This window comes from Bos indicus, chromosome 26 (assembly GCF_029378745.1).
Source record: "Bos indicus isolate NIAB-ARS_2022 breed Sahiwal x Tharparkar chromosome 26, NIAB-ARS_B.indTharparkar_mat_pri_1.0, whole genome shotgun sequence".
NCBI classification, from domain to species: domain Eukaryota; kingdom Metazoa; phylum Chordata; class Mammalia; order Artiodactyla; family Bovidae; genus Bos; species Bos indicus.
The window spans coordinates 847,765-872,581 of NC_091785.1; the positions used below are offsets into that span (position 1 = coordinate 847,765).

The 24,817-nt window shown below is 39.9% G+C and overlaps 2 protein-coding genes across 7 annotated transcripts in view; one reads left to right on the forward strand and one right to left on the reverse strand.

Moving 5' to 3' along the window:
- Positions 1–24,817, reverse strand: part of CISD1 (CDGSH iron sulfur domain 1) — a 324,421-nt gene that overhangs the window by 18,795 nt on the left and 280,809 nt on the right. The gene's annotated exons all lie outside the window — the stretch shown is intronic.
- The window catches only part of IPMK (inositol polyphosphate multikinase), a 54,473-nt gene continuing 30,253 nt past the window's right edge, over positions 598–24,817 (forward strand). For 3 of the 6 annotated variants that reach the window (XM_070780411.1, XM_070780413.1, XM_070780414.1), the window contains exons 1-2: positions 600–1,138; positions 21,843–21,928. In XM_070780411.1, coding sequence (XP_070636512.1) covers positions 949–1,138; positions 21,843–21,928 — 276 coding nt within the window. In that variant the 5' untranslated portion in view covers positions 600–948. Of the gene's footprint in view, positions 1,139–21,842; positions 21,929–24,817 lie in introns of those variants that run through there. The other 3 variants (XM_070780412.1, XM_019953082.2, XM_070780415.1) reach the window with 3 other exon arrangements.

The following is a 24,817-nucleotide window of genomic DNA, read 5'->3' on the forward strand; positions in this document are numbered from 1 at the left end:
ATCTTCTACAGTCTGAAATTAGTGTCGGTTTCAAAATTTTTTGAATAAGTTGTTTATAACTTGTTATAAGTTGTTTAGAGGCACCAATTTGGTGAGGAAGATAGGATTACTTAAAGGGTGTTCGAAGGCTGCCTGGTTTTACTCCTATTATATCTTTCCGGAGCGGGAGTTGGAGGGAGGTGATTGCGGTAAAAGGTGGTCTCCCAAGCCACCCAGGGTAACGCTTCTGCCTCCCAACTCTTAACGAGTGACTGACTGCCCCTTACAACTGCAAGAACCAGACATCTTTAAGCCGGGGACGCGCTGAAGCGCGTACTGAATGAATGAAGGAACAGCCCGGGCTGCACCAAAAGGCCCATCGGGTGGGGGTGAGAAGAGCTCCGCTTGTGCTTGCCCCTTCCAGGTTCTTCCGCTCGCCAGGGCAGCGCCGAGCGCGCGCCCCGCCTCGGGGGTCCCGTCGGGCTGCCTCTGGGCATGCTCAGTAGCGGCGGCTGCCGCGGGTCGCGCAGTAGGAAGCTAGCGGCGGAGGCGGCCGTGCAGGCGGCGCTGACGCGCACGCGGCAGCTAAGGGGACTGGAGGACGGCGGGAGGGGGCGGGGGCGCGGGAGGTGGGGCTGTCGTCGCCGTCAAGGCCCCGGGGAGCGCGAGGCGCCGCCGCCGCCGCTGCTCTTGTGCTTGGATCTGTCTCCAGGGCTGCGCCGGGATCGGCAGCCGCGGCGGCAGAGAAGCGGGAGCCTAGAGCCGCCCCGAGCGGAGAGTTGGGCAGGGGAGCGCCCGCGCGTCCGCGGCGTCATGGGCCCCCTCCCCGGGCCACAGCGGGCACCAGCCGCAGGAACCCCCGGGCCTCCTCGCGGCCGAGCCTGAGCGACCCTCGGGTCCTCCGGAGCCCTCTCCCTCCGCCCTATTTTACCCCTTCACTCGCCGCTGCTGCCGCCTCAGCTCTCCGTTATGGCAACGGAGCCGCCATCCCCTCTTCGGCTTGAGGCGCCCGGCCCCCCAGAAATGCGGACCCCACCGGCGAGCGAGACCGCCCCCGAGGGCGCTCCGAAGCCGGCGGGCGGCAGGCTCCGCTTCCTCAACGGCTGCGTGCCCCTTTCGCATCAGGTGGCCGGGCACATGTACGGGAAGGACAAAGTGGGTAAGTGGGGGTGGCGCGGGGCTCGCCGCTCCCCTTCCGCCTTCGCGAGACCCCGGCCGGCGGAGGCACCGGGGGGCTCACTGACCGCGCTGGACGCCTGTGCTGATGTGCACGCCGCACCCTGGGTCTCTTTCACTTCCCCCCAGAGCCTCGCGACCCGTGCAGCAGGGGCTTGAAAAGTGGGGCGATTTCTGGGATGTGGGGTGTCGGGCCTGCAGTGGGAGGTGGCGAGAGGGGAGTGTCTGGTCTCCCCAGGGAGGGTGGATATTGATTGGAGACGGCGTTCGTTGTTAGTGAAAATAAGGAACTTCGGTTTTACTGGATGGGGAAGTAAATTCTCCCCTGAGCACAAGGTCTGTTTATTATAGGCGGGTAGCTAGTATTGCAAAAGAAAAGGAATGAAACGCAGATGATGCTAATCTAAGTGCTTCTCTTTTCGTTGCAGCTGCATAGCTGGAGGGGAAGGAAAAACAGTTTTGTTTTTTAATGTTTGTTTGAGTTCTGTTTTGTTTTGGGAAAGCTTGTCCTGGTTTATCTCTCTCCCCCGCCCTTTGGAGAGGTTTTTCTGATAGCTCTTGGATTTCTATGGGAGGCGTGGTTTCAGTAATGCTGAAACTCGGATTCACGGTCGAAAATACACTGCTGTTGTACTAGGATGGTACACAGTTAAGACAGTCATTCTTGATCATCTTTTTAAGACTGTATCTTTAGCCTGTGTAATACATGTTTTGAGTCACAGCGTTTAAAGCACAATCCAGGGCCTTTTTATTCTCTTGGTGATGTAAAAGTTCAGTTTAGGAACTGGAATTCACCTAGCTTACTCACACTGGTTCCTAGGCCATGATAACTGGGGGAAATCAGATGAGTGTGTGTGAGTAATGCGGATCTTTGACCTGGAAACCACTGAGGACGATTTGGTTTATGCTGGTAAGATGATTCTGGCTTAGGCTAGTAAGGTAATACTGACATTTTAAGGTGAGATAATAGGCCAAGACTGGTTCAGTGACAAACCTAAGTCATACAGGTACTATGTGGAGAATATGGAAACCAAGGGCCCTGCCTCGTAGCACTTTTTTCCCACCATGTTCTCAGGTGGCCCAGTGGTAAAGGATCAGCCTGCCACTTCAGGAGACTGGAGATGAGTTCCATCCCTGGGTGGGGAAGATTCCCCTTGAGGAGGAAATGACAACTCACTCCAGTATTGCTTGGGAAATTCCGTGGACAGAGGAGCCTGGCAGGCTGGCTACAAGCCATGGGGTCTTAAAGAGTTGAACAAGACTGAGTGAACACACATACATTGTGCTTGCAGAAAACCACTCAAACAAGGATTTTTGAAAATGGATGGGACAATGTATGTATGTTAATTGTCAGAGAACAACATTTTCCAATACTTTTATCTACTTTTCTCTTTTTCAAAGTTAAGGGTTAATGAGGAGTCAATTGTATTCCTTTCTTCCCTTAAAATTGTTAAATTGTTACTTCCTCAGAGACTGAATCTTTGTATTCCGGTAGCCTCCTGCGTGGCCTTAGGCTCAGTTAAACTCCGGAAATGTTGAGAGAGTGAAAATTATCAGTTCTTTTGATACACCCTGGTTAGGAAATAAATAATTGTTCTCAAGTGCTTAGCTTAGATGTAAGGAAACATTATCAAGGTGCTTAGAATAGAGACATTCTCCTATATGTCCCCTCTGTTAATGGAAGTTTGAGAGTAATTATGGAATACTTTTTAATAGATTTATACTACATACCTATTGGTTTATATTAATGAATTATAAGGATGATATTCCTAATAATATTCTAGAGGCATGAAAAAAAATAATTGTTTCCCTGAGGGCCCCTAAGATGGACTTATGTACAAAGGAGAATTAACAAAATATCTGAAATTAAACCACAAACACGTTAGTGTCACCACTGTTTATCAAAGTATGTAATAGTGAACCTGTTCAGAGTTATCTCTGACTAATAACTAATGTACCTTAAAGCTGCATTGCAAACAGTGACTGAAAGAGTTTGTCATCCAAATGAACTAATCAAAGTAGTATAGATTCTTGAAGCTGGAGTCCTTAGCTTTATTTATTATTACATTTAACTTAAAATGTTATTAGTGAAAGGACACCTGAATGATGATAATCTACTTTATTCATAGCATGGATAACAAGATGGTCAGTAATTCAAAGTTCAAGTTTATTATGTCTCTGTACTATCATAAATCACTTAGAGTTGTAAAGTATATCTTGTAGTTCAAGATGTACTTTGGCTATCAACTTAAATTCTCAGAATAAACTTTGTTAAAGACATTGTGGATTTTTAAAAAAAAATTATTGCTATCATTTAGTAAGCAGGGTTTTTCAATTTAGGATTAATGTCTTACCTATTTCCAGAAGGGATTTGTTGGCTTTATTAAATGAAAATTTAAAAACATAGAACTAATAGCACCAAGTACTTGAACAGAAAAATAGATCTTGTTATATCGTTATAATTGCTTAAGAAGGCTATGTTATAGTTCTGATATCAAGAGATATATTTTTTGTTCTTCAGTGAAATCATTTCATCAAAGTATATTTATGTATTATTTTTAAGAATACAAAATATTTGCATTTTCAAGTTGTAAATTGTACATGATCTTTCAGGAAAAAAATTACAAACATATATCAATGCCTTTCCCCCTATTTTCCCTCTCCCAGGGCAATCACAAACACTGGTAGCTTTCTGGTGTATCCTTTCAGGCCTTTGTTTCTGGTCACATATGTAAACACATTAACACACTTCCAATTTTTCGTACAAATATATCTGAAACTTCTGGCTTTCATTTTGTATTGTGTTATATAGTATGTCATATTTTCATGCTTATAATATACTTCATCTAAAAAACTGTTGTATGGATAGTGGATAGTGTAATGTGGATATGTCATAATTAGTCCTCTGGTGATGAAATTTTAGATTTTCACTATTTTGTGTGTGTGTGTGTTAAAAATAATGTATTAAGCATTCTTGTACATCATAGTATACCTTGCACATTATACAACCTTTTTTTGGCCATGCTGCAGGCCTTGTAGGATCTCAGTTCCCTCGACCAGGGATTGAACCTGGGCTTCCGCAGTGAAGGCCTGGAATCCTTTACCACCAGGGAACTCCTGGGTCTTGTTTTATACAACTTTTTCCATAGATATGTTTCACAAAAATGTAATTGCTACCAATTTGAAATCAAAAAGCTTGCCAAAATGTAAAATCCTTTTTTGTTTTGATATTTAACATGTACTATTAATTTCCTTTAAATGTCCTTGAGGTTTTAAACAAGTTGATATCAGGTATTTGTATCTTAATTCAATTTAGGATATAGAAATGAGATGGTCTATAGGGAAAAGAAGGATTTAAACTGATATTGTTCTGGGGGAAAAACCCAGAACTATTTTGGCTTACTACTGGTCTATTTTTTAAGATAACCTCTGAAACTAATTGACTTAAAATAATTTCAAACTTCCAGAAAAGTTACAAGAATAATATAGGGAATTTAACATTTTTCTGAATTTATCTCTCTGTATATACATACTAATTTTTTTCTTGGGCTTCCCTGGTGGCTCTGTGGTAAAGAATCCACCTGCCAGCGCAGGAGACGTGGATTTGATCCCTGGGTTGGGAAGATCCCTTGGAGAAAGAAATGACAACATACGGCAGAATTATTGTCTCTGAAATCCCATGGACAGAGGAGCCTGGTGGGCTACAGTCCATGGGGTCACGAAAGAGTCAGATATGATTTAGCGACTGAACAACAACAACATTTTTTCTTAACTGTTTGAGAGTCGGTTGCGCCTTTCTTTATACAGTAATGCCTCAGTGTGTAAATCTTAAGAACGTACTTTAGTGTGTATTTCTGTAACCACAGCACGTTTATCAAATATGGAAAATTTAACAGTTTGATACAGTGACAGAGCTGTAGAGCACAGCCCTTAGCACCTGACTGTCGCTGAGCTCCATTACCGCCTCACACCAGACACCCCCACCCCCAAACACGTAGCGGTCCTGTTCTGCCATTGGTTGACACCACAGTGGGCCTCTCCCACAAGCAACCAACTGTTGGTGAACTACCGTTAGTGGGGGATTCAGCCAACAGTTGGGGGAGTGGTGGTGTCAGGTGGAGAGTGAGGTAGGAGGCAGATTCCAGCCTTTGCCTGGGGTGGGGGGCCCTCCAGCTCACCCAGCCTTGGGCTGCTGGATGATCTGGGGGGCCCAGGGAACAGACTGGGGGCTGTGTTCTGCAGAGCTCCAGAGCCCTGGCCAGGGCCACCCACTGGCCTGGCCCAGGCCTGTGGACCGCAGTGAACCTCTCCTCTACCCCTGCCTGTGCCAACTAATAGCAGTGGTGGTCTGCATGGGGCCAATCTGTGGGCGCTGGCCCCTGCCATTTGGGCGGCCTGAGGAGCCTGAGGGACAGGTGGGTCCAGGGCACTAGGCTCCCTCATTGATGACAGTTGGGCAGGGTCTGGGGACCTGGCCCTGAGGGAGCCACCAGCTGAGATCTGCCTCCTCTTAACCAGGACCTGGATCTCCAAGGGTGAAAGTTGTGCCATGGGATCTGGTTCTTTCTTGTCAGAACAGAGAATAACACATTAAAACATAATTTGTTTGGTGGAGATTTACGGGAACATCGTTACCTGACCATGACCTGACCTCAAGGACAAAGGGTCTGACCCTGCAACAACTAACCACACCCCTCGCTCACCTTTCCTTTAATAGTGCTTTGCTGATAGCTCTTGGGAAGTTTGGGGGTTTTAAGGCATGAACCACTGATCTCCTTGCATGGCCCTGCAGTAACCCTTTCTCTGTTCCAAGCTTGTTTTGATATCGTTTGGCCTCACTGTGTGTTGGGCATAGTTAACTTGTGTTTTGGTAATAATACAGTACTTCCATCTATAGTCCATATTCTAATTTTGTCCACTGTTCCAATAATGTCTTATATTTGGTTTTTTCAGGATAGGGTCTAGTCTAGAATCATTTTTTGTATTTAGTTCTCTTGTCTCTTGGAATTCTATAATTTGTAACAGTTTCTCAGCCTTTTTAAAAATGATAAGACTTTGAAGAGTACAGGCTAGTTACTTAATAAGTGAAAGTGAAGTCGCTCAGTCGTGTCTGACTCTTTGCGACCCCATGGACTGTAGCCTATCAGGTTCCTCCGTCCATGGGATTTTGCAGGCAAGAGTGCTGGAGTGGATTGCCATATCCTTCTCCAGGGGATCTTCCTGATCCAGGAATCGAACCCTGGTCTCCCGCATTGCTGGCAGACGCTTTACCGTCTGAGCCACCAGGGAAGCCCAAGTTATTTAATAAAGTATTATTTAATTTGGATTTATGATGGGTTCTTACGATGAGATTCAGGTTATACTTTTCTGGCTGGAATGTTATACAAGTGATATATAAGATATCCTTTTTAGGGTATCACATCTAGAGGTTCACACTGTCTATCTGCCCGTTATTGGTGATGTTAACTTGATCACCTGGTCCAAGTGTGGTTTGGCTTCTCTAGTATATAGTTAATATTTTCTCCCTGTGTTACTAAGCTGTCTGTGGAGAGATACTTATAAGTTCATGCAAATATTGGGATCCTCATACTTTACTCCTAGATTAGACATCTAATGATGATTCTGCCTGAAGCAGCCTTTACTCTGATAGTTGAAAAATTGTGGTTTTCTTTTTTCATTCTACCACTTTATTTTAACAGTCAGCATTCTATAGTCAGTGAGGTTGCAAAGAGTCAGACTCTACTGAGTGACTGAGCACTGATTCTAAGAAATAGCTCCAAGAGAGTGCAGGTGTTTGGGGGAGCCTCTCCACTCACAGATATAGAGAGCAAACTAATGGTTATTAGAGGGGATGTGCACTGGGGAGCAGTGAAGTAGTGAAGGGGATTAACAGATACTAACTGTGAGATATAAAATTAGTTACAATGATGTAATATACAACATAGGGAATATAGTTGATATTTTATTTATTGAAGCATAGTTGACTTTGTAAGAAAATAAAAAGAAATAGCTCTCTGTTATTCCTGTGTATGTGTGTTCTTTTTTATGATCAATTTGCATTCATGGATTTTTATTTTATAGTGTCATAATCTATTATAGAACTTGTTTATTTTGCTGTTCAAATTGTCCCAGATTTGACCAGTTTGGAGCACTTCCTTCCTTTCTGTCAAACTTTTTTTTTTTTTTTCAATATTTTTTTTTTTTTGAGTGGGCACACCACATGACCTGTGGGGTCTTAGTTTGCCAAACGAGGGATTGAAGGCCTGCATTGGAAGCATGGAGTCTTAACCAGTGGACTGCCAGGGAAGTCCACACAGCTCTGGAACCTGCCATTTCTCCAAGGAGCCCTGGTTCATTTTTAGTGGGAAATGGTTTTTAGAAACCAAGATCTGGGTGCAGGTTTGCTTGTTACCACTGAGATGTCATTGCTTCCAGGTCTTTTCAATGGACATTACTAAAAAGTGTGTATAAATATTTTAGAAACCATAATTGCATACTGATACATTTACCTCAGTGAGAACCTGGCACCCAGCAGTATTAAATTTTTTTTTAATCCTATGATCTTCAGAATTTCTGTACTCATACTACTGTAGAAAACAAACCTAGAATAAAGAATTCAAGATTAGATTCCCTTTCATTGAGGGTATGTGGTTGGACACTTTTCAAAAGCTATTTGGATTAGGATTTTTTTGTGTATGTGGTTATTTTTACTTCCCTCTTCTCCATGGTAATATTATTCATTTGAAATATGTTTGTTTCTGTTTAAATTCATTTTGCTTCCTTCAGTGATCAGTTTTTGAATGCTTATAAAATTAATATGCTTCCAAAAGCAAAACTTTACAAAAAAGGTTTATCAGAAGTGTCACTCTCTTCTGTATCACTTCATCCCATTTCTCAGCATCCCTTGTAGGTAACCAGGTTCATTGTTTCTGATTTATCTTTTCTGAATTTCTTGTTGCAGAATTAAGCAGATCTCTATTTTCTTCTTTTCCTTTCTTCTGACAAAAAGTAGTATGCTGTGTATGCTCTTTTGTACTTTGTTTTTTAAACTTAGCAGTATTTCCTAGAAATCAGTATTAGCAGTTCATAGAGTGCTTCCTTATTGCCTTTTTACAACTTATTAGTACTCAGTTGTGCATATATACCTTAGTTCTTTCAGTTTCATATTGGACTTGTTTTACGGATTTGTTTATCCTAGCAGTAATACCTCACTGTCTTAATTTAAACTACTGTATAATAAATCTTGATGTATGGTAGAATAAACATCTCACTTTTGATTGTCTTGACTATTTCTGGCCATTTACATTCAGTGTAAAAGTCTTACACTAGATTTTACCTAAATAATTGATGCTACTGTATTTAATGCTTCCTTTTTAAGGAATTTAAAAAATTTCTGTGTTGGGAAATTTCAAACTTAAAGTTGCAAATATAGAACAACAAACTAATACATATTACCATTCATCTGTATTTGCCTATTAATATTCTGCCACAATTGCTTTATCATGTATGATAATGGTTTTGTGGAACCATTTAAAACCAAGTTGCAGGCATCATGACCTCTTGTCTATCTCCTAAAAATAAGAACATTTTCTTACCTAACCATAGTAAAATTATCAAATTCAGAATATTTATCATTTGGCTTTTGCCACTATTCCTATAATATTTCTTTATAGCAGTTTTCCCTAATATTCTTTATAGCAGTTTTCCCTCATCTAAGGTTATATACATTGCATTTAGTTATTATCACCCTCTAGTTGCCTGTCATATGGAGCAGTTCTTAAAATTTTTTATCTTTTTTAACTGTGAAATATTTGAAGACTATAGGCATATGACTTTTAGAATATTCTTCAAGATTCTCTAATTATTTCCTTATGATTAGAATCAGATGAATGCATTTTTTCTAAGAATATCAAATGAATTTTGTTGTTTTCTTGAAGCATCATATCATACAGCACAGGATGTCAATTGCATTACTGGTGATATAACTTTGATCAGCTGATTAAATGATATCTGCCAGATTTTTCCACTGTTAAGTTTAATTTTTCCTATTGTAGGTAAATAATTTGAGAGGAATATTTTGAGATTGTTAAACATCCTGCATATCATTGGCATTTTCACCAAATGTTACAAGCACTCGTTAATGATATTTGACCAACTCAACTTATTACCGTGTTAGCTGGAAAATGATGTTCTAATCTCTTATTCCTGTTACATTTGTTAGTTGGCATTCTTCTTTAAGGAATACAGATTTTCCTTCTCTCTCTAATTAGTAGGATGGACTACTGGGTTTTTCAAACTTCAACAAATGGATCTTAGCCTTTATTGTTGGTGCTTAATTTTGATGCTCAGTTGTCCCAGATTTTGGCATTGGGAGCTTCTTCAAGCTGGCTCCTGTGTCTTTTTAATGTTCCCATATTTTAAAGCATTTTCTCATTTTGTGGCATGAAAAGATGTCCCACGTTCATCTTATACCTTTCAGGTCCCAGCCTTAGAATAAGACACTATTTTCTCAAGAACCTAGTTCATTTGGGGGTTGTTGTTGTTCAGTTGCCCAGTCATGTCTGACTCTTTGCAACCCCATGGACTGCAGCATGCCAGGCCTCCTTGTCCCTCACCATCTTCTGGAGTTTGCCCAGTTGGATTCATGTTTATTGCACCAGTAATGCTGTCCAGCCATCTCATCCTCTGATGCCCTCTTCTCCTTTTGCCCTCGGTCTTTTCCAGCATCAGGGACTTTTTCAGTGAGGCATCTGTTCACATCAGGTGACCAAAATTCTGGAGCTTCAGCATCACAGCAGAGTAATGTCTCTGTTTTTCAACACACTGTCTTGGTTTGTCATCGCTTTCCTGCCAGAAAGCAATTGTCCTCTGATTTCATGGCCTGTAGTCACTGTCAACAGTGATTTTGGAGTCCAAAAAGAGGAAATCTGTCACTACCACCTTTCCCCCTTCTATTTCCCATGCAGTAATGGGGCCATTCCATGATCTTAGTTTTTTTCATATTTAGTCTTAAGCCAGCTCTCTACTCTTTTTCACCAACACAAAAGAAAACTTTACACATGAACATCACCAAATGGTCAATACCAAAATCAAATTGATTACATTCTTTGTAGCCGAAGATGGAGAAGCTGTATATACAGTCAGCAAAAGCAAGACCTGGAGCCGACTGTGGCTAAGATGATAAGCTTCTCATGGCAAAAGTCAGGCTTAAACTAAAGAAAACCAGGAAAAACACTAGGCCAGCCAAGTATAATTTAAATCAGATCCCATATAAATTCACAGTACAGGTAATGAATAGATTCAAGGGACTAGATCTAGATAGCAGTGTGCCTGAAGGACTATGTACAGAGGTCTGTCGTATTGTGTAGAAGGTGGTGAACAAAACCATCCCAAAGAAAAAGAAAAGAAGGTGAAGTGGTTATCAGAGGAGGTTTTATGAATAGTGGAAGAATGAAGAGAAGCAAAAAGCAAGGAAGAGAGGGAAAGGTACATCCTTTGGGGATAAATGGTATTTAAAAACCGACATCTGGGCAACAGGTATACTCATTGCTCCTTGATTGTTATTACTGTTGGTCCTTTCAGCAGAATGAATTAAGAAATAATTTCTTATTGGTAAAAATTAAAGTTAATATCATATCTGTAATTAAAATCTAATATCACAGGGTTCTTTCTTCTCCCTGTTCTATATTAATATCTCCCTTTTTTCTCAGAAAACTGTCTTCCCAAACATCAATATGTTTACTCATCTTGGAATATTTAAATCAACTGTGCATTCCTGGATTAAGGTCCACATGGTTGTGATAAATTGTTGTTGTTCAGTTGCTATGTCTGACTCTTTGCAACCTCTTGGACTGCAGCATGCCAGGCTTCCCTGTCCTTCACCATCTCTTAGAGCTTGTTCAAACTCATGTCCATTGAGTTGGTGATGCCATCCAAGGATCTTGTCCTCTGTTCATGCCCTTCTCCTCCTGCCTTCTGTCTTTGCCAGCATCAGGGTCTTTTCCAATGAATCAGCTCTTTGGAAGCATCAGGTGGCCAAAGTATTAGAGCTTCACCTTCAGCATCAGTCCTTCCAAAGAATATTTAGGATTGATTTCCTTTAGGATTGACTGATTTGATCTCCTTGCAGTCCAAGGGACTCTCAGAGTCCTCTCCAACACCACAGTTCAAAAGCATCAACTCTTCAGCGCTCAGCCCTCTTTTATGGTCCAACTCTGACATATGTACGTGACTACTGGAAAAACCATATCTTTGACTATAGGGACCTTTGTTGGCAAAGTAATGTCTCTGCTTTTTAATATGCTCTCTAGGTTTGTCATAGTTTTTCTTCCAAGGAGCAAGCATCTTTTAATTTCATGGCTGCAGTCACCGTCCACAGTGATTTGGAGCCCAAGAAAATAAAGTCTGTCACTGTTTCCATTGTTTTCCCATCTATATGCCATGAAATGATGAGAGCAGATGCCGTGATCTTAGTTTTTTGAATGTTAAGTTTCAAGCCAGCTTTTTCATTCCTCTTTCACCTACATCAGGAGGCTCTGTAGTTCATTTTCTGCCATTAAAATGGTATTATCTGCATATCTGAGGTTATTCATATTTCTCCCAGCAATCTTGATTCCAGCTTGAGGTTCATCCAGTCTCACATTTTGCATGATGTACTCTGCGTACAAGTTAAATAAACAGGGTGACAATATACAGCCTGACATGCTCCTTTCCCAATTTTAAACCAGTGTGTTGTCCATGGTTGGTTCTAACTGTTGCTTCTTGACCTTCATACAGATTTCTCAGGAGGCAGGTAAGGTGGTCTGGTACTCCCATCTCTTTAAGAATTGTTGAACAGTTTGTTGTGATCCACACAGTCAAAGACTTTAGCATAGTCAATGAAGCAGAAGAAGATGTTTTTTCTGGAATTCTCTTGCTCTTTCTGTGATCCAGCGGATGTTGGCAATTTGATCTCTGGTTCCTCTGCCTTTTATAAATACAGCTTGTATATCTGGAAGTTCTTGGTTCATGTACTGTTGAAGCCTATCTTGGAGGATTTTGAGTATAATAACCTTGCTAGCATGTGAAATGTGTGCAGTTGTGGGGTAGTTTGAACATTCTTTGGCATTGCCCTTCTTTGGGATTAGAATGAAAACTGACCTTTTCCAGTCCAGTGGCCACTGCTGAGTTTTCCAAATTTGTTGGCATGTTTGGATTTGGTTTCTTAGTGTTTTTATTATAGATTTCTATGACTGTATTCATTTGAGATAATTGCCTGTAGTTTTAAGTCTTTGTTGAGGTTTTTAAAAATGATTATGATGGCTTCATAAAGTGAGCAGGGAAATGTTTCCTGCTTTTCTTGGTAAAACTGGTATCTTTTTCTGTAAATGTTGTATAGAATTTACTAATGAGCACATTTTGGCTTCAGTTGTCTTAGTATATTTAAAAATATGAAATCAATGTTTTTGGTATACATAAAAAGTTAATGCTTAGTCGTGTCCGACTCTTGTGATCCCATGAGCCGTAGTCCGACAGGCTCCTCTCTGTCCATGAGATTCTCCAGGCAAGAATACTGGAATGGGTTGCCTTTTCCCTCTCCAGGGGAACTTCCTGACCCAGGAATTGAACCCAGGCCTCCTGCATTGCAGGCAGATGCTTTACCGACTGAGCTATGCGGGAAGCCCTTGGTATACATCAGTTCAGTTCAGTCACTCAGTTGTGTCCGACTCTTTGCGACCCCATGGACTGCAGCACACCAGGCCTCCCTGTCCATCACCAACTCCAGGAGTTTACTCAAACTCATGTCCATTGAGTCGGTGATGGCCATCCAACCATCTCAGCCTCTGTCGTCCACTTCTCTTCCCACCTTCAATCTATCCCAGCATCAGGGTCTTTTCAAATGAGTCAGTTCTTTGCATTAGGTGGCCACAGTATTGGTATACATAGAAGAACTTAAATTTTCTGTTCTCTGTCTAAAGGTGTTTGTACACTTTATCTGTTTTTTTAATAATTTTTATTTATTTTTGTCTGTGCTGGGTCTTCATTGCTGCATAGGCTTTTCTCTAGTGCAGTGAGCTGGGACTACTCTTTGTTGTGGTGTGTGGGTTTCTTACTGTGGTGGCTTCTTTTGTTGCAAAGGATGGGCTTTAGGTGCATGGGCTTTAGTGGTTGCGGCCGGTGGGCCCAGTAGTTGCGATTCCTGGGCTTTAGAGTACAAGCTCAGTAGTTGTGGCACATGGGCTTAGTTGCTCTGTGGCATGTCGGATCTTCTTGGACCAGGGATCGAACCTTTGTCTCCTGCATTGACAGGTGAATTCTTTACCACTGAGCCACTGGGGAAACCCGTATCTAAGTTGTTGAATTTATTGGTGTGAAGTTCATAATTCATTTATGCTTTTAATGTTTGTAGCATTTGTAGTGACATCTCATCTTTCATTTATTTCTAATAATGATTATTTGTTTTCCTTGATCTGTCTAGCTAGAGGTTTATCAGTTTTATTGATCTCAGAGAACCTTTTAGTTTCACTGATTCTTTTCTGTTGTCCATTTTTATTGCACTGATTTTTTTTTTTTTTTTTTTGCTCCTGTCTTTCTTTAATATCTTTTCCCCCTGCATCTTAAGTTGGAAGCTTCTTTCTTTTGCAGTATAAGCATTTAAAACTATGCATTTTTCTCTAAGCACTATGTGGTACTTTTAGTTACATTCCACAATTTTGATATGTTGGTTTCATTATCACCTAGTTAAAATATTTCCTAATTTCCCTTGTGAATTTGGTCCATGGATTAATTAGAAGTGTGTTTACATTCTGCCTATTTAGTATTTTCCCAGATGTCTTATCATTACTTCCGTTGTGGTCAGAGAATATTCTCTGTGTGATTTATTTTCTGTAGTCCAGCAGATGATCAGTTTTGGTAAAAGTTCCATTTATACATGAAAAAATATGTATATTCTGTTGGATGTAGTATTCTATAAGTGTCGGTATAGTCAAGTTGTTTGATAGTGTTGTTACAAAGTTTTATATATCATTAATAATGTTCTGAATACTTGTTTTTATGAATTATTGAGATAGTAATTGTGAATCTATCTTTTCAGTTTTTGTTTCATATATTTCGAAACTTTGCTACCATTGTGTCTTAATGAATTGACTTTCTTATCATTATGGCATGTCCTTTACATTCAATATTTCTTTTCTTGAAGTCTATTTGACATTAGCATAGTTTGATATATAAGAATATTAATATATCAACTTTCTTATGAGTAGTATATCTTTTTTTAATCCCCCATCCTTTTAACCATTTTTGTTTTCGTATTTAAATGTTGTATTAAATTAGGAGGTTTTTTTTTTTTCCGTAGTATTTATGATTCCCTGGGCTTCCTGACTATAGTTTGTTTTTATTAGTTTTAGAACATTTTAGACATTGTCATTTTGGTCATTAAAAAAAAAGTCTTTTTAATAACCTGGTTACATAATTGAGATTATACAGAGTATGTAAGTATTTAGTGTATATGTTTTCCTGAGTCAAGTATGTTTTCTATTATGAAAGCAAAATATGTTTATTATAGAAATTTCTGGGAAAAGTTACCAAAAAAAAGTTAAAAATTACCTAGACTATTCCATCCACAGATAGAAATTTTAATGTGCAGTTATTTTTTTTCTCTTTTTGTGTTTCAGTTTGGGTAATTTCTGTTGCATGCATGTGTGTGCTAAGTCGCTTCGGTCATGTCTGACTCTTTGTGACTCTATGGACTGTGGCCTACCAGGCTCCTCTGTCCCTATGGATTCCTTGTCCTCACATTTACTAATTTCTTCCTCTGTTTTATGTCTGTGGTAAACCAATAGAAAGCAGTTTTTAATCTCTCTTACCATGTTTTTATTTCTTACATTCCATTTAACTCAAAATTTATCTGTGCTGAAATTCCGTATCTTTTCATGCATGTCTTACCTTTCCTGTTACAGTTTTGAATAGATTAATTACGGTTATTTTAAGTTTGATAATTATAACATTAGTGTAATCTCTGAAACTGTTCTGTATGTTGCATTATCTCTTGGCATTGTTTTTTCCCTTAGTTTTTTATATGACTTGTGATTTTTCAATTAAAATCTGTATATCATATGTAGGACTGAAGTAACTGAGGCAAACAGTATTTATGCCTGAAATGAATATACCTCTTCTGCTAGGCTGTTAACCTAGCAGAACCAGTCTAGTCAGGAGTAGAGCCAAGTTTGAATTATGTTGTTGTAGTTACCTTCTGTTGTGGATGGACTGTTGTGCCCTCCAAAATTAATATATTGAAACACTAACTCCCAATATGATTGTATTTGGAGACAAGGCTTTTAAGATTAATGAGGAAAGGCCTCAACCCATCTTCAGTTAGTTCAGTCACTCAGTCCTGTCCGACTCTTTGCGACCCTATGGCTTCCCTGTCTATCACCAGCTCCCAGAGCTTGCTCAAACTCATGTCCATTGAGCCGGTGATGCCATCCAAGCATCTCATCCTCTCTGCCATCTGCTCCTAGCATCAGGATCTTTTCCATTGAGTCAGTTCTTTGCATCAGGTGGCCAGAGTATTAGACTTTCAACCTGTCTTGGCTCTCTCTTTTTATAAGTTTTGTCTCCTCCCCCCTCACCTCCCCTATGCAAATTAGGGCTAGCTAGGATGGGGGTGTGTTTGTTTCACCTGAGGTATTGGTACTGGGATTTTCTTTTGTTCTATTTTTGAGGGCTTTTCCCTTTGTCTTTTAGCCATTCCTTTTTCTTATTATAACTAAACAAAATCATAAGGTGGGGCCTGATCTGGTAGGATTAGTGTCCTTATAAAAATAGACCATGTGAGGACACAGTGAGAAGGTGGCTGTCCACAGGCCTGAAAGATGGTTCTTGCCAAGGTACCTGGCACCTTGATCTGGGCCTTCTAGCTCTATAACTGTGAGAAAATAGATCTGTGTTGTTTAAGCATCCAATCTTTGGTATTTCAGAAGTACAAGCAGACTAATATACCTTTAGTGTATCATGGGCTTGAAATTCCTCTATTGTAATCTTATGTTTAGATTGAGAGTGATTTGCTGGAGGATTTTTCTCAGTATTCCTTTCCAGCCCTCTGCTTTAGGTCTTCTTTGCACCCATGCTTCAGAAGTGTTTATTCTCTAAGTTCGTGCCCCTCCTCCATCTGTAGACTACTGTTGCTTACTGGTGACAGACCATGTCAGAAAGTGAGAGCTGCCCCAGGGCATAGGGGTCTTGGATTTTAAGGGCTCAGTAGTTTCATGTGCTAATGAGGGTGGTGAGTATCCTGGTTAGGTCTGGGAAGGGTGGGGATTTCCCAGGGTTTGGGCCACTGCCCACCTTCTGACCTTTTATGATCTAACTGTCTCAGCTTAAGTGGGGGTGATTTTTAGTACTGGTTGTGGTTGTACGTGTTTAGTCATGTCCGACTTTTTCAACCCCATGGCCTGTAGCACACCAGGCTTCTCTGTCCATGGAATTTTCCAGGCAAGAATATTGGAGTGGGTTGCCATTCCTTTCTCCAGGGGATCTTCCTGACCCAGGGATTGAACAAACTCATGTCTCTTATGTCTCCTGAATTGACAGGCAGGTTCATTACCAACTGTACCACCTATTACAATGAAGGTATAATGAACTACAGGTCAATGATTGGACTGTTCTCAGAGCCACCTTAGTTTTAACTGGTTCCAGCCAGTCTGTATCCTAAGGGTTGCAGCCCTTTATTTATCTAGCATGTGTGTCCTGCCCTTTTCCCTCCTGTCTCGTGCTCCTTTTTTTTTTTTTTTTTTTTTGTGGGAGACAAACTCTTTAGCAAGTGAGTTTCTTTTTCTTCCCCCAGCAATAGACCACCTCTGAGTCAGGACTCATCATGCTTTTCTGGTCCTTCTTTGCCTCCAGGATTAAAGGATTTTTTTTTTTCTTACTGTTCTCCCCATCTTTGTGCCTTGGGGGCAACATGATTTACTGCCCTTACCCTAGAAGCTTAAGAATTTTGTTCACAGGGGAAAAGTTTCTGGGAAGAACTGTTTTTTCCTGTAGTTGTGTTACCTGAAAAATTGGGTTTCTCTTGGTGGGTGTTGAGCCAAAAGACATAACCAAGTTAAAAATCAGGAGAAGAAGGATTTATTACCTGCAGCAAGTAAGGAGCTCTTTCCCAAAGCAGTGTCTCCCCAAATGGTAAAATTGGGGAAACTTTAAGTTAAGGAATGTTTGTGAAGGGGCTTGAGCAGAAAATTCAGTATAGAATTGGGGCAGAGATGGACAGAGTCCAAGTTTTAGTTGATTGAAATCACAGAGGGTTCGAAAAGGAAACCTCATCATTTCATCCTTCACTTGAGTAGGGGTGTAGTTCCTGAACAGCTATGATCTGTATCAGATTGTTATATATATATCTTGAGGAGGAACTAGGACTTTATCACTGAACTATTGTTTCTTGGTGCTTCCTTGGCAGTTGAGAAGGTAAAGAATCCTTCTGCAATGCGGAAGATCTGGGTTCGATCCCTGGATTGGGAAGAACCCCCGGAGGAGGAAATGGCAACCCACTCCAGTATTCTTGGCTGGAGAATCCCCATGGACAGAGGATCCTGGCAGGCTACTGTCCATAGGGTCGCAAAGAGTAGTGAGCTACTAAGCACAGCACTGCACATTGTTTCTTGACTGCTTTTCCTTTGTTCCTGCAATCCTTCACTTCATTGTTCAGTTGCTAAGTCGTGACTCTTTGTGACCCCATGAACTGCAACATGCCAGGCTTCTCTGTTCTTCACTATCTCCCAGAATTTACTCAAACTCTTGTCTATTAAGCTGGTGATGCCATCCAACTTCCCTTAAGATTGTTAATTACTGGGTCCTGTTCAAGGGCAAGCATTGTGGCCAGGCTTAGATTCCCAAACAACTTAGACCTAAAATGGTTTCTCTTATGTCAAGAAAGCTGTGCCTGGTTCTTTTTCTCCAGGGACTCCCTGCTCTATCTGCTTACAGGAATGGTGTTTGCTTCCTCAAGGACTGTACCTTTGAGGGTTGCTTTTATCTTTTTATTCAGTTTTGTTTTTTTTTTTTTCCTTTTACTCCAGTCTTGGACACAGAGAGGGGTTTCTGAAAAAGATGTTGCAAGTGTTTTGTAATTTTTCGAAGTCAGTAGTCCCTCCCTAACTTGTTATTGTTAACTGTTTGTTAAAAATATTAGCTGAATTATTCTTACTGCCTTGTAAGGTAGTCCCATCTTCTTGCCGTGTGCTACCATAAGCAAGGGAATGCTCCCATTGGGCGTATCATAGTGGTTAGATTATATGTTTGTAGTTTACAGTCTCAGTGCTCTAATGGTTTCAAGAAAAGTTACAATTTTGTAGATTATCTAACTTTTCCTTATTTTAAGATGGGAGTGGTGTTCTTTCAGCTTTTTGTATACTATGTAGAAGTGGAAGTCCAGAATTATTTTTCTGACCCATTCTCTTTTCTCCTTATGATACCCCAACTATGTATTTGTTAGAATGCTTTATATTATCCTATAGGCTGCTGCTGCTAAGTTGCTTCAGTCATGTCTAACTGTGTGACCCCATAGACGGCAGCCCACCAGGCTCCTCCGTCCATGGGACTTCCCAGGCAAGAGTACTGGAGTGGGTTGCCCTTGCCTTCTCCAGTCCTACAGGCTACTAGTGCTTTATTCCGTTTTTCTTTTTAGATACTTTTTCTCTCACTGCACTAATTTAGATATTTTCTGTAGACCTTCCTTAAAGTTTATTATCAGTCTCTTTGATTGCCTATTCTTAATCATCTGCTGATAATTGTTATTTCAGATACTGGGTCTTTTTACTTCTAGAATTTCTTTTGGTTCTTTTTTAGACTTTGCATTTCTCCTGAAGTATCTATTCAGTGTTTATATCCATTTTTCCTATAGTTTCTATTGCATCATACTTATAATTGTTTTAACATCCTTGTTTGGTAGTTATAAGTACTCGTTCATCTATGTGTCATCATCTGTTGACTGTGTTTTCTTTTGGTTATACATCACACTTCCTTCTTTTGGTATGTCTCAATTTTTAAATTGAATTTTGGATACCTTATTTAAAAAACAGTGAGAAGAAAGAAAAGAACCCTGGGAAGTGAAATATATTATTTTTTGTTTTGTTTTGTTCCACATAGAGTATAAGCCCTTCCCCTCTGTTTAGAGTGAGGGACTGATAAATCATATTCCCTCTAGAATTTAGTTGAACCTGGTGCTGGGCTGCATTCTTAGATTCAGTTCATGTGGTGTTGGCTCAGCCTTCCAAGATGTTTCTTTTCTTATCCTGACTGTTTTTCAGCTGTAAGGGATTTGGCTGCAGTGTAAGATACTAGTGGTTTACTTTTAGATCCTATAATTCATTCACTGGGAGAATGCCTGGTATTACTATCTCCTTCTCCATGGCTGCTTTCTCTGAAAACCTGGAGTGGTATTTTTCAGAGTGAATAGTGTGGGAGAATTACTGGATCAAGCAGTCTTTTTTTGTGTTAGGACTATTGTCTGTAATCCATCCTGGTACCCCACGCTGTTGTCTACAGTCTGATTTCTGCTTGCCTGCTAAAATGTTTGTCTAATGGCAGACTCACCTGTTTCTAGATGAGGTATCTGCCTCAATATGGGGAAGCTTCATAGTTCTCTCTTCACTGATGAATGTTCGCTGCTCCCTCCCAATTCAGCTCATCAGTCCTTTTTTTTTAAATAAAGTATTTTTAAGGTTTATTTATTTATTTATTTTTGGCTGTCCTGGGTCTATGTTGCTGCACACACTTTTGTCTAGTTGTGGAGAGGGGGCTAATCTGTAGTCTTGGTGCATACACTTCTCATTATGATGGCTTCTCTTGTGGAGCACAGGTTCTAGGACTCATGGGCTTCAGTAGTTGTGGCATAAAGGCTCAGTATCAGCTCCCGGGCTCTAGAACACAGGCTCAGTAGTTGTGGTACAGGGGCTTAGTTGCCCTGCGGCATGTGGGATCTTCTTGGATCAGGGATCGAACTTGTGTTTCTTTCATTGGCAGGCTGATTGTTTACCACTGAGCCATCAGGAAGCTCCAGGGCTTTTTTACATCTACCTTTATTCATTAGCCCATTGAAAATGTTTGTTACCATGGGCGTGAAGGCTGTCCCAGACTTTTGGAACAGTATTTCTCTTCAGTAACTTTTAGCTATTTTAGACTGTTCTTTGAAGTCCCAAAATCTTTTCATTACTTACCAACCAATCTTACCCATATGAATTAATGTTTTTACCTTCCTTATATTCTATAAGTAGCACTTAAACAAACTCGATTATTGTATCTTTTAGGTTGATACTTTGTTGATTAAATTCTGCATTTTTGTCCTTAAAAATTCCTGAAATTTGCCAAAGAAATAGAAACTTAAGTAGTGTATTTTATCAAAATTGGAAATAGATTTATTTGAGCTCTGTTGTGTTCTAACTGGCATGATTTTATGAAATCTCAATATATGAAAATTTAAGATTTTCACATATAAATGAAAAACAGTCTCCCCTTTGAGTGGGCATATCATAAAATGGTGCCCCTTCTTGTCCAGGCTTGGCACCTGATTTCAGCCCCTACATTTCGCATTGGCTTGGTGCCCTCATGCTATCAGTACAGCTTTACACAGTGCATCTGACTCAGGAAAAACTTTAGTTGCTTTCTTAATAACAGATTAGAGAAACTTAAAAAAATGAAAAAATGGGAAACTCATATAGAACCACTGTTAACATTTTTTTGTTTGCTTATAAAAGTGGGATCAGTTTATGCTACTGCTTTTAATTTGCTTCTTGAAAGTGAAGGTCACTCAGCCGTGTCCGACTCTTTGCGACCCCATGAACTACACAGTCCATGGAATTCTCCAGGCCAGAATACTGGGGTGGGTAGCCTTTCCCTTCTCCAGGGCATCCTCCCAACCCAGGGGTCAAACCTAGGTCTCCCTGGGCATTGCAGGTGAATTCTTTACCAGCTGAGTCACAGGGAGGCCCAAGAATACTGGAGTGGGTAGCCTATCCCTTCTCCAGTGGATCTTCTCGACTCAGGAATTGAACCAGGGTCTCCTGCATTGCAGGTGGATTCTTTACCCAACTGAGCTATCAGTTCAGTTCAGTTCAGTCGCTCAGTCGTGTCCGAATCTTCGCGACCCCATGAATCACAGCACGCCAGGCCTTCCTGTCCATCACCAACTCCCAGAGTTCACTCAAACTCATGTCCATCGAGTCGGTGATGCCATCCAGCCATCTCATCCTCTGTCGTCCCCTTCTCCTTCTGCCCCCAATCCCTCCCAGCATCAGAGTCTTTTCCAACGAGTCAACTCTTCGCATGAGGTGGCCAAAGTACTGGAGTTTCAGCTTTAGCATCGTTCCTTCTAAAGGAATCCCAGGGTGGATCTCCTTCAGAATGGGGAGGCCCAATTTGCTTCTTATTTAACTATAAATTAACATCTCCTGGAAAGTCTATTACTGAAGAATTTCTATAAAAATTTAAATATGTTCTATTTATTAGAAAGTCTGAGGGGGCTATAAGGGGCATAACAGTTGGAAACAACAAAAGCAAGCTATTTAGAATTTGTGTTCCTGGTGCTTTGCCTATAACAGGCACTGAAATATGTTGTTTGAATGTTTCAATTTCTGAAATAAGTAAAAGAAAACTGTTAAATTTATGAAATTGGCTATTAAAGCATTTTAGAATATCTTATTTTTGTTCTGTAGGTATACTGCAACATCCAGATGGCACAGTTTTGAAACAATTGCAGCCGCCTCCAAGGGGTCCAAGAGAGCTGGAATTTTATAATATGGTAAGTGAGGTGAGATTTGTTTTGTTGTATTCAAAGTGCTTTTCATAATTTTATGCTGCTGACTCAATAAGAAATACATTTGATAACATGTCTTAGTACACTTTGTATGTGACTGAAATAACAGCTCAAAAAAATACGATGTTTAATATATTCTAGTATTTTCTATTCTATTTCATTTTTGAGTGATTCTTATTTTGATATACTGAATTAATTTTGATTGATGGGTTTTGACCTACATTTTTGAAAAACGCTTAGATGATAGACTGTATTTTTCAGAAATGCTGAGTTTAACTAAGTACTTTTTTTTTACTATAGAATTTCTTTGAGCCTTGAACATGCTAGTGTGTACTATGAAACTCCAAAGGAGGGTAGAGGGGAAGGAAGGATTGGGGGACAGTTAACATTTAATTAACCTTATTACTAGGAATAATTTTTAGAAGATTCACAGTGTTTTGCAACCATCACCTTTATCTAGTTAACAAAACATTTTCAGCACACACACACACAAAAAACCCTGTACCTAATTAAGCCACGATGTCCTATTCCTCCCTCACCCCAATGTCTTCCACCCACCAACCTGCTTTCTATGGATTTAGTTATTTTTGTATCTAGCTTCTTTTGTTGAGCATGTTTTTAAAGTTTGTGATAGGCACTAGAACTTTGTTCCTTTTTGTGGCTGAGTAATACTTCATTAAATTTACATACCACATTTTGTTTATTCATTCACTCATTGAAGAACATTTGGATTGTTTCTATCTTTTGGCTTTTGTAGATAAGGCTGTTATGAACATTTATGTATCGGTATTTATTTGAATACCTATTTTCTAATTCTTTTAGATATTAGAATTGGATATGGAGTGGAATTACTGGGTCATATAGTAATTCTACATTTAATTATTTGTGAAACTGTCAAAAGTGTTTCCCAAAGTGCCTGCCCTATTTTACACTTTCACCACTAATATATGAGGATTCCAGTTTTTCTTTATCCTCATCAACACTTGTTAGTTTTGTTTTTGTTTTTAAATAGGCATTCAAGTGAATGTGAAGTGTTAATTTTATTGTAATTTGCTTTGATTTTCATATGTGACTTGTAATATTTCCCCTATTCTCTGAATTGTCTTCATTTTCTTGTTAGTGTCTTTTGAGGTGCAGACTTTTAGTGTCATATTTAATGTCATGAAGGTGAATGCTCATATTTTCTTCTAAGAATTTTATAACTTTACCTCTTAAATTTAGGTGCAAGTAAAAAGATAATGCAAAACAAAAACCAAATACTTGCTAGTAATGCTTTACCAACTCATTTAACAACAACCTGTGAGTTAGATACACTGTTATTATCCTCATTTTATACTAAACTATGATTAATTTAAATAATTTGACCAGGATCATTCAAATAGTTAATGATGGTCCCTGGATTTGAACATAGGCAGTCTGGCTCTAGAATATGCTTTCAGTTGCTGACACTTCCTCTTTTTCAAAGAAAATATTTTATATTTACTCTGTAAAAGTCTTGCACATACTTAGTGGGATTCATTCTTAGTTGGATTCATTCTTATTTTTTGTTTCTATTGTAAACAGTATTTTTTTGAGTTAACTTTTCCAATGATTGCTAATACACAGGAGTGAGATATTTGTATGGTGTTCTTACATACAATAATCTTGGTGAACTCTTAGTAACTTATATTTATCTGAGACTTTCTAACAATTTTAGTTGCTTTCTGTATAGATGGTTGCATCTTCTGTGATTGGAAACCCTTTTGAATCTATATACTTCTATCGGGGATTTCTATATAGTTCAGTGTGATGAACTGAAGCAATAGTGGGGGGAGTCTTCTCCTCATTTAGTAAAAGTGCTTCTAACATTTCCCTGTTAAAGTATGACTTTCAAGCTAAGTTTTTGAGAGATAATTCCCCACAAATTAAAGAAAGTGCTTTCTTTGTGAGTTAAGATTTTCTCAAGGAACAAATGATACACTCTATCAGTTTAATAAAAGGACCATTTACAATGATTTAGTCAGAGTTTAAGGTCACCTGCAAGAGAGAAGGCTATACCATCTGTAGGCCTGGTCAGCATGGAGAGGGAGTGGTTGCTGGAACTCAGCAAGGTAACTTTAAGAGACGACTTGGACTGATAAGGAGGAAACTAGAGAAGTAAATAAGTGACCTCAGCTATTCACCAACCCCCTAGTTTCTTGTACCAGGAAGAGACAATGCAGGAGGGCAAAGATTTTCTGTATCTGTTGAAATGATCATGAGTTTCCTCTTTTAATCTGTTAATGTGGTAAATACCCTTGTTCATTTTCTAAGTTGTGTCCGACTCTTTTGACCCCATGAACTATAGCACGCCAGGCTTTGCTGTCCTTCCCTATGTCCCAGAGTTTGCTCAGACTCATGTCCATTGAGTCAGTGATGCCATCCAACCATTTCATCCTTTGTTGCCCACCTCTCCTCCTGCCCTCAGTCTTTCCCAGCATCAGGGTCTTTTCCAATGAGTCAGCTCTTCATATCAGGTGGCCAGAGGATTGGAGCTTTAGCTTCAGCATCAATCCTTCCAATGAATATTCAGGGTTGATTTCCTTTAGGATTGACTGGTTTGATTTCCTTGCTGTCCAAGGGGACTCTCAAGGGTCTTCTCCAGCACTGCATTTCAAAAGCATCTGTTCTTTGGCACTCAGCCTACTTTATGGTCCAACTCTGACATTTATACATGACTACTGGAAAAACCATAACTTTGACTGAGACGGACCTTTGTTGGCAAAGTGATAACTGTTTTTAAATACGCTGTCTAGCTTTATCATAGCTTTTCTTCCAAAGAGCAAACATCTTTTGATTTTATGGCTGCAGTCACTGTCCGCAGTGATTTTTGAACCCAGGAGAATAAAATCTGCC